A 15,456-nucleotide genomic window follows, 5' to 3' on the forward strand; every position below is an offset into this window, starting at 1 on the left:
AATGGATTAAATGGATCAAATGGATAACCTTTCTTTAGATAAATAGACGTAATCTTAAAATTAACATAAAATTATTTTTGTAGTATGTTGACTATTTTCATTCGTGTAAGAAATCAAAGATCAGAGACAAAGACGAGGTGATTAATGTTAATGTTAAACATCAATGTTTAACTAATCAACACGCAAGAAGGTCCTGGGTTCGATCCCCAGGTGGGGCGGTCCGCGTCCTTTCTGTGTGGAGTTTGCATGCTCTCCCTGTGTCCGCCTGGGTTTCCTCCGGGTGCTCCGGTTTTCTCCCACAGTACACAGACGTGCAAGTGAGGTGAATTGGAGATAAAAAATTGTCCAAGACTGAGTTTGATATAACCTTGAGAACTGATGAATCTTGTGTAATGAGTAACTACCGTTCCTGTCATGAATGTAACAAAAGTGTAAAACATGATGTTAAAATCCTAATAAACATACAAACAAAGCAACACAATTCATTGTATATACACCAATGAGCCTAAGACGAGGTCTCCACAAGGCAACTAAAGGAGTCCTTCAACCTCTGTACATTGTGAAATTGATTGTTCTACAGGGTGTCCTAGTTTAATCTCCTCAGTGAGTAAATGATGCCCAATCGGGGTCTCACAGAGAGCAATATCGCGTATGGAGAACCACACACTGCTCTCCATTATTCCATCTATTTCACGTGGAGGTGCGTCCGACCAGAAATGGCACAGGTCACAATGAGAAATCTGTTTGACCACAGTTAACTTTGAAGTTGAACTTTGAAGATCTCAGTGGTGGTGGGCTGGCTGGCACATTTGATCACTGTGCCCCATGAGTACTCCTGTACTACAGTGTCATAAACAGAAGAATAGAAGAAGTGATTTATTAATTTGTTTAACATACAGCCAAAGATATAGGAGATAGGAAATTTGCTTAGGACCCCAAACATTCAGACAACCACATATTCTTGTAACATAAGTAAAAAGTTGAACCTTTATATACCATTTTCACTAATATTTTACATCAATCAATGCTGCCACTATCAAACTATCAAAAAAGCTTTTTTAATTTTTATCTAAAAACACGATTGATTACAACTTGTGTTCTGGTTTCTTTCAACCCTGAAATCAAAAAGTGTGTAAAGAAAAAAAAACTAAATTTGGCAACTTCTAAATACTGGAGCATCAAACAAACTATGTACTGTATTGAATGTTGGTGCTTTATTTAGCATCTTGTCTGAAAAATAGCTTTAAATAAGTTTCACTACAGGTCTCAGAGTTAACAGAGGCTGTATCTGTATACTTAATGGCTCGAGTCAGTAACACTTGTCAGTATTTTTTATATTATATTTTTTATGTCACAGCACACGTCACTTCTCGCCACTTTGGCTTCTGTTTATTGTTTTGCATTGTTTAGTGTCAACAACTGTCTGGCACCCACACAGTTTGTTGTGTGTTGCACTGTTTAATCGTTTGCAGTCTCTAATGGCGATAATTGTCTGTCGCTCTCTTTATTGTTTAGGAAATGCAGTGATTTCCTCAACTGTTCTTTTTCTGTTATCTTCTTGATATTCTGGATCAAAATTTACAAAAAGCAACACAGGTGATTAATGTGGTAGTCAGTAAAGCTTTACAATATTGTTACCATTGTGGCATGACCTTCTTTACATATCCCAATATCATCTTTACAGATCTGTAAGTTTTTGCACTAATTTGCTAATTATTCAGTGTCTTTTTTATTGTTTTGGTCATTGTACTGTTTTTACACACTTGCACATTTGTTTGTTTATTTATTTATTCATCCATTTATTCAACCTCACCTGTGGACTTGCTACAGCTATCCAATATATGTAAAATACAGGCACCTTGAAGGTCTTTACTGCTGTGCATGTTCAATTTCTGTATCTGCACTGTTATTTGTATTTGCTGTTCTTCCTCTATCTATCTATCTATCTATCTATCTATCTATCTATCTATCTATCTATCTATCTATCTATCTATCTATCTATCTATCTATCTATCTATCTATCTATCTATCTATCTATCTATCTATCTATCTATCTATCTATCTATCTATCTACATTTTCAGCATTTAGCAGACGCCTTTATTCAAAGCAACTTACATTACAGTATACAGTCTGAGCAATTGAGGGTTAAGGACCTCGCTCAATGGCCCAACAGCAGCAACCTGGCAGTGGTGGGGCTTGAACCAGTGACCCTCTGATCACTGGTCCAGTACCTTAACCACTAGGCTACAGCTACCTACCTATCAGAACCCAAACAGCAATTCCAGGAGCACTAAAGGCAAAATAGTGTGTCTAGATCTGCTTTTAAATAGTTGCATCTTTAAATCAATATGAGGTGCCAGTTGTGACTTCATAACATTTACATTTATGCCCAGGGGTCCAATCAGTGAGCCACCACTACCTATAATGATCCCTGTTAGTAATAATCTCTCCTCTTTTATACATATTACATATTATAAACATTATTTTGCCTCTGTTAAGTGTTAAAAGTTCAAAGTTAGTTTTTGTTTTTATGCTTTATGTTGTTTTGACTAGAATGAAATAATTGTTTGGCTGGATTTGGCTTGTTTTTTTTGTTTAATCCCTGATCACTCGCCAATATTGCCGAATGTTTCCGAACGTTTCCGAATGAGAGTTGCGAAGCAGTGCCCGTAAGCCACGCCCACATCCCCACTGTCAGCAAATGAGTCAACTAGAGAGAGAAGGGGCGGGGCTTGCAGTGTAAGTGAACCGCCTTTAAACCACGCCCATTGTGTGTGTCGACGAATTAGAGTGGATTTTGAAACTAGTGGGCGGGGTTTAGGTTGTTGCTTGTTTTCATCAGGGCTCGTCTGGCCTCACCGTCGTTGTGTTGTTCTATCAGCCGGTGGGTGGACGGACTTCCTGCGCCATGCAGCCTTAGCTCGCAGATAAATACTAATAAAACACAACCGTCCGTGGATGAGGTCGCAGAGCGGATTATAGACATTAAGTGGCGTTTCTGAGATCGGTGATAATGGAGGAGAGGAAGGAGGAGGGAGAAGCGGAGATCCAGGAGCACGGACCCGAGCACTGGTTCTCCAAATGGGAGCGGCAGTGTCTGGCCGAGGCCGAGCAGGAGGAACCGAGCGAGGAGGAAAACGAGCAGAGCCGGCAGAAACTCTGGCACCTCTTTCAGAACTCGGCCACCGCCGTGGCGCAGCTTTATAAAGGTCTACAAACATCCTTGATTTAATAATATGACATGAACTTGCATGTTGGTTAGCTAGTTAGCTTAGCTAAACAAAGGACACTTGGGTGGGTAGGTAAAGTGATCAACTCAGCGAGGTGCATATTGTTTCAGACGGGGGAACACAGAGTCATATACTCTGTTTTGTAATAGTAGAGCATTCACAACTTAAGTCTAACTATACAAAAATGCGAAATTTTGAGATGTTGAATCAATTTCATGAATCGACTCAGAAGCTTCAGATCCGTTGACATTCCGACTTGGGTGACTTTTAGGAGTCGACTCTTCGATGAATAGACATTGAAGCATGGATTCAAAGAGTCGACTCTTGAATGGCATGCGTTTAGACATTATCGAAGCATGGATTCAAAGATTCGACTCTTGACGCGTTAGAACGCTTTAATATCCACGACTGAGCTAAAAGACTTGTTAAGTCTGAAGTTAAGTACGCAAACAGTCAAAATGCACACTTATATTCGTTTTAATTAATCACGGACATGTGTAGTCACAAGCGATAAGCATAGGATGTGTTCCAATCCGCATCACAAACACTACATAGGCTGTCTACGTAGCAACAACACACACAGTATTATACACGCTTTTTAGTGTCTTGGCATGCAATTTGGGACGCAGCCCGGTAACGTTATCTGATGGTGCCCAACTATTTAGTCGAATTTTGTCAAGAATATCTGTTAAAGTGCCACCTACAAAGCCAATGCGGTTATTTTAAGTGTTTAAATATTGTTTTACTTACAGTAAAAGTGGAACAAAGTTTAGATATTGTTATATTTTACGCCTATCAGTGCTGCATTCCCTCCCGAAACAAAATGGCGAAGTACAGGGAGGAGTTCGTCTGATGAAAATAACTTGATTCTTTTTATCTAAAACCGCGTCTGTTTATAACTTGTGTCCTGGTTACTTCCAGCACTGGTGTTAAAATCATTTAAAGTTCGATTTATTTTAATAAAACTCGAGGTTTGTCGGTGAAACCTCGAATAAAACGCAAAGAAACAAAATGGCGAAGCGAGGATTAGACAACTGAGTTATTACAAATCAATTTGTTTTGGTGTCACTTTATACCCAAAACCTATTGTTAATAACTCTTTAAGATGTTTTAAACATTGTTTTAGCTCTAAACAACCTCTGTTCTGTGTTTAAAGTTAGTTCTGGGCTTTGTTTAGCCTCCAGTGTTGCTTAGACAGCAAACTAAAACATACTATAACAACATACAGGCAACAAAATGGCGCAGTCGAGTCCTTCACTATATCACATTAAAACCAGTCCTATTAACATCATTTGCATTAATAACCACATTGTTTATGATTCTGAAGAGCTCAGGCTCTCTACTAGTTTAAATACATCAAACATGTTATTGTTCGTCTTTGCTTATTCAGTTATAACTCATTAGTGTTGACACAGTTCAAGTCCTGTTTACTCATTGAAACCCAGCAAATATTTAGAAGGTTTTAAAAATTGTGCCAACATATTTATATCTCCAAACAAAGCAGAAATAACTTGCCATGAACATGGCCCAAAGACTAAACACTAACTAACTAACCTGCAGGACTGCATTTAAAATGGTTTGGGTTGCAAAAGCACCTAAATAAATGTTATTTATAGATACCTCCAACATGTCAGTAGGATTTGCTACACTTTTTAGGAAAGCGATGAACTACTGTGTCTGAAATAATTAGCATTTAGTAGACACTTTTATTCAAAACAAGTAACCATGTACAATCCAAGCAACTGATGGTTAAGAGTGTCTGTAAGGACTGACGTTTGACCAGAAGGCCGGGCTTCCAGTTGACATTCAATCCATGAACGACAGTCATGGTGAAACACAAACAAGCCTCCCATGAATTGTTGCCGAGAGTTGAAAGGCGGAACAGTGTCCACATACTTTTGGCCATATAGTTTATCTGCTACGCAATTTTGGATCTTTATAAGATTAGATATAAACACGACATTGTAAATAAATAATCGTACACACTTTTGTATAGTATATAAACTTCATATAGAAGTTTTTATTCTCTCACTCATTTCTTTTCAGTCCGATCAGGGTCACGGTGGGTCAGGTACTATGTGGAAAAACTGGCTTAATCACTTCTACACTTACTCACAGCATGTGACAGATCACAGAACAGTTTTTGGGAGACGGAAGGGAGACTGGAGTACCCGTGAAACAAGCTGATAAGCAGAAGAGAACATGTGAAACTCCTGACAGACAGCGACCTGCGTTAAAGATCAAACCCACTTTACTACTGAATGTGCTGGTTATAACAGCTACATTTATTAGAATGACACCCTACTCTAATTTTAGAATTAGAATTGAAATAGAGTTCAGGTGTTTTTGCCACACCCGTTGTGTCAACAATTTGGGGAAGGCCGTGCTTCCTCTCCACCAATGCCGATCCCTGCTCTGATTGAGGAGAACGAAGCTAACCCACGCCCCCTCCGACACGTGGGCAGCAGCCGTATGCATCTTATCACCTACACTTTGACGCTCAGCGTTGTGTACGGAGAGACTCACCCTGACGGCACTCTTTTCTCATCTCTGTGCAGGCGCCACCAATCAGCCAGCAGAGGTCGTAATCGCACCAGTCATGAGAGAGAGAGAGACCCCATCCGGCTTAGTCCCGCCCATATCTGAACAACAGGCCAATCGTTGTTCATGTCGCCGCTCGGGCTCAGCCGGCAAAGCAGAGCTGAGATTCGATACGATACGATGTATTCGAGATCCCAGCTCTGGTTCCACCTGAGTGGCCGCCATGTCCATTTAGACATGGTTTAAGGCTCGGTGGGTAGCGCTGTCGCCTCACAGCAAGAAGGTCCTGGGTCGATTCCTAGGTGGGGCGGTCCGGGTCCTTTCTGTGTGGGGTTTGCATGTCCTCATGTCTGTGTGGGTTTCCTCCCACAGTCCAAAGACTTGCATGACTGTGTTTGATTTTAAACCTGAACTGATGAATCTTGTGTAACGAGTAACTACCGTTCCTGTCATGAATGTAACCACAGTGTAAAACATGACGAGGGCTAAGCCTTTCTCGTCCTTCATCAGTTTGGCACAAATTCCAACAGACACGCTCCAAAGTCGTGTGACGAGCCTTCTCAGAAGAGTGGATGGTTTTATAGTTATATGAGGTCACTGTATATGAATGATATGGTTTTAAGATGAGGTGTCCACATAATTCTGGCCTTATGGTGTATTTATCTGAGCTATATTGTTGGTTTTTCTTTATTATTATTATTATTTAACCATCTCTTTCTTTTCCAGCTCTTTTCTGACCCGTTTCTTTTCATCCTTTCAGTCCTCAGTGTGCCTCAAAGTTCCATCAGAAAATGCACATCCTTTTATTTTTTATAATTAGCATTTATAATTCATGACTTTCTCATTGTAGCTGCCGTTCGGTTAGCCGGGACGGATCCGATCGAAAGCGGAGAAGCAGTTTTTCTTTTTTTGTGGTTGAACTTCAGAGAGGAATGCATGAAACAGAACATTGTGTAACATCACTGGAATGTGCAAAACATGTCATTAATGGATCGGGTACGACCGAAAGGAGGCTGAATGTGTTCCTCAGACCAGTGAAACGGTGGCGTTACTGGTTCTGGAGCTAAAACATAGTTATCCAATTATAAACATGAACAAAATATGCAGATACACCGTGTGGTCAAAAGAATGTGGACACCACTTCTAATAATGACACATGCATCGATCAGCCGTAACATTAAAACCACCTCCTTGTTTCTACACTCACTGTCCATTTTATCAGCTCCACTTACCATATAGAAGCACTTTGTAGTTCTACAATTACTGACTGTAGTCCATCTGTTTCTCTACATACTTTGTTACCCCCTTTCATGCTGTTCTTCAATGGTCAGGACCCCCACAGGACCACCACAGAGCAGGTATTATTTAGGCGGTGGATGATTCTCAGCACTGCAGTGACACTGACATGGTGCTGGTGTGTTAGTGTGTGTTGTGCTGGTATGAGTGGATTTAAACACCTCCCTGTCACTGCTGGACTGAGAATCGTCCACCAACCAAAAACATCCAGCCAACAGCGCTCCGTGGGCAGCGTCCTGTGACCACTGATGAAGGTCTAGAAGATGACCGACTCAAACAGCAGCAATAGATGAGCGATCGTCTCTGACTTTACATCTACAAGGTGGACCGACCAGGTAGGAGTGTCTAATAGAGTGGACAGTGAGTGGACACGGTAATTAAAAACTCCAGCTGTGTCACTGCAGTGCTGAGAATGATCCACCACCTAAATAATACCTGCTCTGTGGTGGTCCTGTGGGGGTCCTGACCATTGAAGAACAGGGTGAACGGGGGCAAACAAAGCATGTAGAGAAACAGATGGACTACAGTCAGTAATTGTAGAACTACAAAGCTGATAAAATGGACAGGTTTTAATGTTATGCCTGATCAGTGTATACTGATATATATAAATATACAAAGCAGCACCCGGCTTTTCTTTTAGTCCAACATGACACCAAGCACATTCCGCGTTATCGGCCAGTGTGAGTGCTAGACAGGCCTGCCTGCAGTCCAGATCACTCTTCTAATAAAAACGTGCACTTTCAAGAAGCGACTGCACACCTAAAGACTTCAATCCAAACCTCCTGACCCTCCTGTCCCAACTTTTTTGGAACGTTTCACAGGCATCAGATTTAAAATGAGCATGGTGTCACAAAAGTCCGTCACAAATCGCTGCCTTGTGAATGATGCTGAAGAAAAACAATGCATTCTTATGATTGACCGGCTCCCTAACAGCTCTCGCTCCTTCTATAACCTCATTACACACTTTTATTATATGAGATTAGCGCCGTGTACCCTAGGTAGTGCGCTCACGGTAAAGCGGGGGACATTTCACGACTCGGCCCCCTCCTGTCTCGTTATTCGTCAGGGGAAATGATGACACGTCGTTTCTGTTTCTGAGAAATGTTAAAGCTTCCTGTGTGCCGCTTCTCTTTTTCAGACCGAGTGTGTCAGCAGCAGGGGCTTTCGCTGTGGGTCCCCTTTCAGAACGCCGCCACCGCCGTCACCAACCTTTACAGAGGTGAGTTCAAGTCAAAAAAAGCATCGTCACGCTCGTGACCTAAGAAAATACCCGGCTACCTCACCCCGGCGCCTCACGACCCCGGGGTTCGAGGCTGATAATAATGAGCACGTATGTTTTCGCAAGCCGGATGTCACTCTGGCGACCTCTGCTGGTTGCTCGGTTAACACACCGGCCTCGTCTTTACACCGCTCCTGTTAGAGCCTCAACCAGACACTAGGAGTCGCTGTTGCAATGGGGATTGCAACTGCCATATAAGGTCTGGCTTGTAATCGACTTTCCAAATCACCCCAAAAAAGTGTTCATTGGGGTCGAAGTCTGGGCAACACTAGACCGAGTGAGGACCTTCCCTAAACTAATTGGAAGCACAAAATTGATCCACATACTTTTGGCCACATCACCTAAGCGCCACGATTCACTCCAGACCCCCCTTCCCCACACACACACCCATTAGAAGACATTGCACAGGATTTTGGGGTGTGTCTGTGGGAATTTTAACCCATTTAGTCCAAAAAGCTTCAGTAAAATCAGTCCAATCAGTCCTCCCAAAGGTGTCATGACCTTCCACATGGCCAAAGGTATGAGGTTACCTGACCATTAGCTGTTGGAAATTCCATCGTCAAACAGTTGTAGCTAAGTGGTTAAGGTACTGGACTGGTATTTAGAAGGTAGCCAGTTCCAGATCCGCCACTGTTGGGCCCTTGAGCAAGGCCCTCAATTGCTTAGACAGTATACTGGCACAGTACTGTAAGTCACTTTAGATAAAAGCGTTTATCACGGTTTATTACGATAAATCACAGCACAGCGGCCAAAATCCAAAACGCAGCAAAAACGATCATAACCGCTGCTTACCTGAGCTTATGTTCTTCCAGATGCTATTACATTTATAAGCGTTCGTCCCATTAGGAATAGAATCCGTTATTTTGTAAATGTGCTTATAATTAAAATCCTCCGAATATTTCCCGGTTGTGAAGTAAAACAGGAAGTCGTTATAAAGCCGATCGAGCGTTTCATTACCACGTCATCTGTGTGACGCTGCAAACTGAATAAATGCAAATAACAGCATTTCTTACTAACAATTACAATCAGAAGATCTGATTGGTTCAGGAAGCGGTTCTTACAATCATTAGCACCAATTCTGTAGGAGCGTTCCATTCACATTATCTGTTCCTGTGAAGTGCACTACGTAGGGTATTCCACCATTTTAAGTGAGATTCAGATCCAAAGGTAACGAAAATGTTCAAATGAAGGGAACTTCAGACTGTAGGGAGTAGGGAGCGACGCTTCATCACTACACCGGAAGCTGGCTGGAACATTTACACATTGCGTGAGTTGTGGGTTAAGCGTTGAGCGTTATTATTATTAGAGAGCAGAAGAGTTATAATAATAAGAATAATTTTATATATATAATTGTCACACGCTGACTCTAGAGACTCTTGTTGTTTACGAGTCATTTTTAGAGTCAGAGTCATTTGAAACGAGTCCGAGTCGAGTCTGAAGTCGCTGTGTGTGCGACTTGGACTTGAGTCCCCATCTCTGTTGTGGAGTCCCTCCTACCGATTAGAAGACCTTCCACAAGATTTTGGGGCGTGTCTGTGGGAATTTAAACCCATTTAGACCAAAAAAACATTCAGCACTAAGCAGACGCTTTTATCCAAACAGTATACTGGCTTACAACTATTACCCAATAGAGTTTGAGCAGCTGAGGGTTGAGAGCTTTGCTCAGGGGTCCAACAGTGTCAATTGGAACTGGCAACCTTCTAAATACTAGTCCAGTACCTTAACAACACAACAGAACAGGACAGTTACAGTTAGCAGGGCTGTCCATATACTTTTGGATCACGTATTTATGAACATTTTGTGCCCCTCGACCAAGTAAAATCAGTCCAGTCCAGGTCATCCCAATCTTTTTAAACCCTTGATCCAAAATGTATCCTGATATTCCACATGACTGATGAATAAGACATCTCAAAACCATAGGCATTATTGTGGAGTCCCTCCTACAGATTAGAAGACCTTCCATAAGATTTTGGGGCGTGTCTGTGGGAATCTAAACCCACTTAGACCAAAAAACATTCAGCACTAAGCAGAAGCTTTATATTCAGAGCGACTTACAATTATCACTGAATGCAGTTTGAGCAGCTGAGGGTTGAGAGCTTTGCTCAGGGGTCCAACAGTGTCAGTTGGAACTGGCAACCTTCTAAATACTAGTCCAGTACCTTGACAGGACAGTTACAGTTCACAGGAGTGTCCGTATACTTCTGGATCCCGTGATCCTGAACATCTTGTGCCCCCCCCCCGTGTCATCCCGTGCAGAGAGCGTGGAGGCGCACCAGCGCAGCTACGAGCTGGGCATCCAGATCGGCCACCAGCGGCGCAACAAGGACGTCCTCGCCTGGGTGAAGAAGAGGAGGCGGAACATCCGGCGCGAGGACCTCATCAGCTTCCTGTGCGGCAAGGCCCCGCCCCCTCGCAGCTCCCGAGCCCCGCCCAGAATCGCCATGGCGCCGTCGTCGGAGACCAGCTCGTCCGTCGAGACCGACCTGCAGCCGTTCAGGGAGGCCATCGCCCTGCATGGTGAGTGTTCGAGTCCCGGTTTCTACAAGAATTTATACATCATAGAGCCGAAAGTATGTGGACACCTGAGCATCCCGTTCATAAGAACTACACCTGTTAATACGGAGTTATGGTGCTAAGCAATCGAGGCTTAAGGGCCTTGCTCAAGGTGGCAAGGGCCCAACAGTGGCAGCCTGCCCAAGGTGAGGCTTGAACCAGCAACCTTCTGATTACTGGATTTGGAAAGTCGATTACAAGCCAGACCTTATAGGGCAGTTGTAGCCTAGAGGTTAAGGTACTAAGGTATTAAGGTATTAGTAATCATAAGGTTGCTGGTTTAAGCCCCATTCTGCCATGTTGCCGCTGTTGGGCCCTTGAGCAAGGCCCCTAACCCTCAAATCCCTCCGAATCACCCCAAAAAGTCTCCATTAAGGTCCAGGTCAGGGGTTTGTGCCGAGCAAAGCCATGCTGGACCATGTAAGGATCTTCCCTAAACTCTTTATAAGCACAAAATCGATCCACAAAGGGTGTCCACATACTTTTGGCCATACAGTCTGAATCCAGTGGTTTTAAAAAAAAATGCCCCGCCCGTGTGCGTTCCCAGGCCTGAGCGGCGCCATGGCGAGCATCAGCATGCGCTCGGGGGCGCCCGGCTCGCCCACCCACCTGAGCGCCGGCTCCGCCCCGGGCCGCCGCCGCAACGGCCTCCACGACGTGGACCTGAACACCTTCATCGCCGAGGAGATGGCGCTCCACCTGGACAACGGCACCCGCAAGCGGAGCTCGGCGCAGTGCGGCGACGTCATCACGGACTCGCCCACGCACAAACGCAACCGGATGATCTGAGCGGCCACGCCCGGAAACGCAAAAAGAAAAAAGAAAAACACAGGACAGCCGATCGAACGGACGGACACGGAGAACCACTCAGTCAGTCATCGTCACATCTTTCTGCGGGCCGGGAGACGGGAGCGGGCGTGGCCGAGCGCTCGTCCGGGCGCCCGGGCCGAAGCGCCGCCCCGGGGTCCCGTTCGTCTTTGCGTTGAATGTCTGAGCGAGCGAGGCCGAACTGACACCGAGTGTGTGTCGAGGGCGTGGCCCTGTGTGTGTGTGTGTGTGTGTGTGTGTGTTTTCTGTTCCCGCGTCCTCTAAACAGCGCCTGTCACTGCCCCGGCTCTCGGCTCAGAGCGACGAGTGTTATTCTTCTTCTCCTTCTGTTATTTTAATCCTTCTCTCGGCCGCTCGCGTGCCCCGACGGCCGGACTTCCTCCACTGTGCGCCGGCCCCGATCGTCGCGCCGCCCTCTCTCTCTCTCTCTTCCTGCCCGTCCGGCACGCCTCCGGTGTATCATTATGTAATGTAAATAAGCGTAGGTGCTGACATAGACACGTGGTACATATTGTAAAAAAGAGCTGTGCAGAGACCGTGGAATTGTTCATGTACAATAATGATTCTTGCATTAAAGAGATCGAAGCTTTTAACTAAACTCGGCTTAGTCCATTCGAACCTTCTCCTGAAGGGCCGCTAACTTCAGGCGTCACCTACACTTAATTAACACTTACGCTTAACATCAGTCAGCCATAACATTAAAACCACCTCCTTCTTTCTACACTCACTGTCCATGTTATCAGCTCCACTTACCACATAGAAGCACTTTGTAGTTCTACAATTACTGACTGTAGTCCATCTGTTTCTTTGCATACCACAGAGCAGGTATTATTTAGGTGGTGGATGATTCTCAGCGCTGCAGTGACACTGACATGGTGGTGGTGTGTTAGTGTGTGTTGTGCTGGTATGAGTGGATTTAAACACCTCACTGTCAATGCTGGACTGAGAATCGTCCACCAACCAAAAAATATCCAGCCAACAGCGTCCTGTAACCACTGATGAAGGTCTAGAAGACGACCGACTCAAACAGCAGCAACAGATGAGCGATCGTCTCTGACTTTACATCTACAAGGTGGACCGACTAGGTGGGCGTGTCTAATAGAGTGGACAGTGAGTTGACACGGTGTTTTAAAAAAATGCCGTACCAGCACAACACACACTAACACACCACCACCATGTCAGTGTCACTGCAGTGCTGAGAATGATCCACCACCTAAATAATACCTGCTCTGTGGGGGTCCTGACCATTGAAGAACGGCATGAAAGGGGGCTAACAAAGCATGTACTACAGTCAGTAATTGTAGAACTACAAAGTGCTTCTATATGGTAAGTTGAGCTGATAAAATGGACAGTGAGTGTAGAAACAAGGAGGTGGTTTTAATGTTATGGCTGATCGGTGTATGTGGTCCAAAGTTTGTGGACGCCTGACCTCGGGCTTGTTGAACATCCATAATAATTTAGGGGTTGAACTACTTGATCAGAACAGTAAGGCATTGAAACCAAACAACACTACACCTACTGTTCTTCTGTCAGGCAAAATGATGCAGGTGCAACTAATGCACTGTGAGGAATGTTTGGCTTTGTTCGCTTTAATAATACACAGACTAGGCATAACATTATGAGCACTGACAGGTGAAGTGAATAACATTGATTATCTCTTCATCACGGCACCTGTTGGGGGGGGGGGGGGGGGGGGGGGGGTTATATTAAGCAGCGAGTGAAAATTTTATCCTCAAAGTTGATGTAAGAAGCAGGAAAACTTGGCAAGCGTGAAGATCTGAGCCAGTTTGATGAGGGCAACATGATGTGATGGCTAGACGACTGGGTCAGAGCATCTCCTAAACTGCAGCTCTTGTGGAGTATCAGTATCTATCAAAAGTGGTCCAAGGAAGGAACAGTGGTAAACCCGGCGACAGGGTCATGGGCGGCCAAGGCTCAGTGATGCACGTGGGCAGCGAAGGCTGGCCCGTGTGGTCCGATCCAACAGATTGCTGAAGAAGTTGATGCTGGTTCTGATAGAAAGGTGTCAGAATACACAGAGCAGCAGATAAGCAGATAAGCAATACATTTGGTGCTCTAATGGCTCAGGTAGCCTAGTGGGTGGAGTTTTGATCTATTAATCAATGCTATGCAGCCACTGTTGGGCCCTTGAGCAAGGCCCTTAACCCTGTCTGCTCCAGGGGCCCCGTACAATAGTGTAGACGCATGTATGACAAATTCAGCCTATCAGACGACCGGACGTCCACACAGACATGATCGGCGTTAATGTCTGAGGATCAGCGTCCTGTCTAAGGTTTTCCTGCCTGATAAATACCAGGACACGCCGTGACACTGACCAGGTTAAAACGGTTGGTTAATTAACATGAAACACAGTGAAAATAGTCCAGCCGGAGTCTCACGGACACTAAGAAGGACAAATGATCGCTTATTATCGTCTGTTAACGTTATCGGCGGCTTCCTTTGTTGTGCTCATTAAAACGTAGAATTTAATTGTGGAGTCGGGCTGGTGGGACCGTCGATGATGTGAATGTTAATAAGAGGACTGCGGCCCTCGTCTGTCTGCACCAGCTCCTTTATGAACTCGTTTGGGGATGAAAATTAAATAAATATGATTAACAAGGCAAGCAGAATCCAGCCCAGCATACGGAGACAGTTTCCTTGGCATGAGACCACTGTTCCATACACTTTGTGAGGGTAGTGGCCTTATTTACATCATAATCACTTGTAGTGAACTCGACGAGGCTCAAACCCTGGACCTCGCAGTCTGTGCTGCTGTGTGGCACCCACTCTACCCCTCTCGTTACATCACGCTGCATCCGAGGACTCGGGTTTGATTTTTCACCCCCAGTCACTGTCCAGTAGTTTGACATGTTCTCTACATGTCTGTGGTTGGAACGGCTAACTCTAAATTGCCCCTTCCCTTGAGTTTGCGGTACTCTGTGATGGACTGTTTTCCCACTTATGCAGGACCCACTGTGACCCTGACCAGGATGAAGCAGTAAGTAAATAGAAATGAGTATGAATGGTTTGAAATGATCAACTCAGAGAGACGTAAATATTAAGATAACATGGTGAGATGATTGGTTACGGGTAAGCTCTGGACTCACTGTGACCCTGACCAGGATGTAGCAGTAAGTACAAATAAATGAGTGTTAATGGTTTTAAATGACCGGCTCAGAGTCGTAAACATTGTGGTAACGTGGTGGGTGTGTCGCCATGGTGAGATCTTTTTTTATGTCAGGCTCTGGACTCACTGTGACCCTGACCAGGATTAAGCAGTAAGTGCAAATAAATGAGTATGAATGGTTTCAAATGACCTGCTCAGAGAGATGTAAAGATCATGAGAACAGGGTGTGTTGCCATGGTGAGATGCTTTCTGTCCGGCTCTGGATTCACTGTGACCCTGACCAGGATGAAGCACTTGGAAGAATCGACTTAATCTAATTACGATTTGAAATGCCCAGGTCAGAGGCACGTGTCCATACAGCTAGCGTTATGTGTGGCTCTGCGATCCTGGTGCAGTGATTCCAGGTTGCTCTGGACTCACTTTGATCCTGACCACTTCATGTTTGTTAAAGAAAATAAATACCATTAACTTCTCTCAAGCTTCTGGAGTGTGTCTGTGGGATTTGTGCCCACTTGGTCAAAACAGCATTTCTGAAATCATGCATTGATGCTGGATGAGAACCTGGTTTGTGACCAAGGTTCCGGTTCATCCCAAAGGTGTT

The 15,456-nt window shown here is 44.5% G+C and overlaps 1 protein-coding gene across 1 annotated transcript; it reads left to right on the forward strand.

Moving 5' to 3' along the window:
- Positions 1-2,874: 2,874 nt before the first annotated feature.
- Positions 2,875-12,326, forward strand: hapstr1b (HUWE1 associated protein modifying stress responses b). The gene is made up of 4 exons (XM_063010451.1): positions 2,875-3,210; positions 8,207-8,287; positions 10,604-10,864; positions 11,448-12,326. The coding sequence occupies exons 1-4, from the start codon at positions 3,015-3,017 to the stop codon at positions 11,687-11,689; spliced, it is 780 nt and encodes a 259-aa protein (XP_062866521.1). The 5' UTR covers positions 2,875-3,014; the 3' UTR covers positions 11,690-12,326.
- Positions 12,327-15,456: the final 3,130 nt, after the last annotated feature.

Source organism: Trichomycterus rosablanca, chromosome 15 (assembly GCF_030014385.1).
Source record: "Trichomycterus rosablanca isolate fTriRos1 chromosome 15, fTriRos1.hap1, whole genome shotgun sequence".
NCBI classification, from domain to species: Eukaryota; Metazoa; Chordata; class Actinopteri; order Siluriformes; family Trichomycteridae; genus Trichomycterus; species Trichomycterus rosablanca.

Coding starts and splice junctions, on each gene's coding strand:
- hapstr1b (XM_063010451.1), top strand. CDS start 3,015: ATGGAGGAGAGGAAGGAGGAGGGAGAAGCGGAGATCCAGGAGCACGGA. Junction 8,288..10,603: donor CGTCACCAACCTTTACAGAG/GTGAGTTCAAGT, acceptor CATCCCGTGCAG/AGAGCGTGGAGGCGCACCAG. Junction 10,865..11,447: donor GGAGGCCATCGCCCTGCATG/GTGAGTGTTCGA, acceptor GTGCGTTCCCAG/GCCTGAGCGGCGCCATGGCG.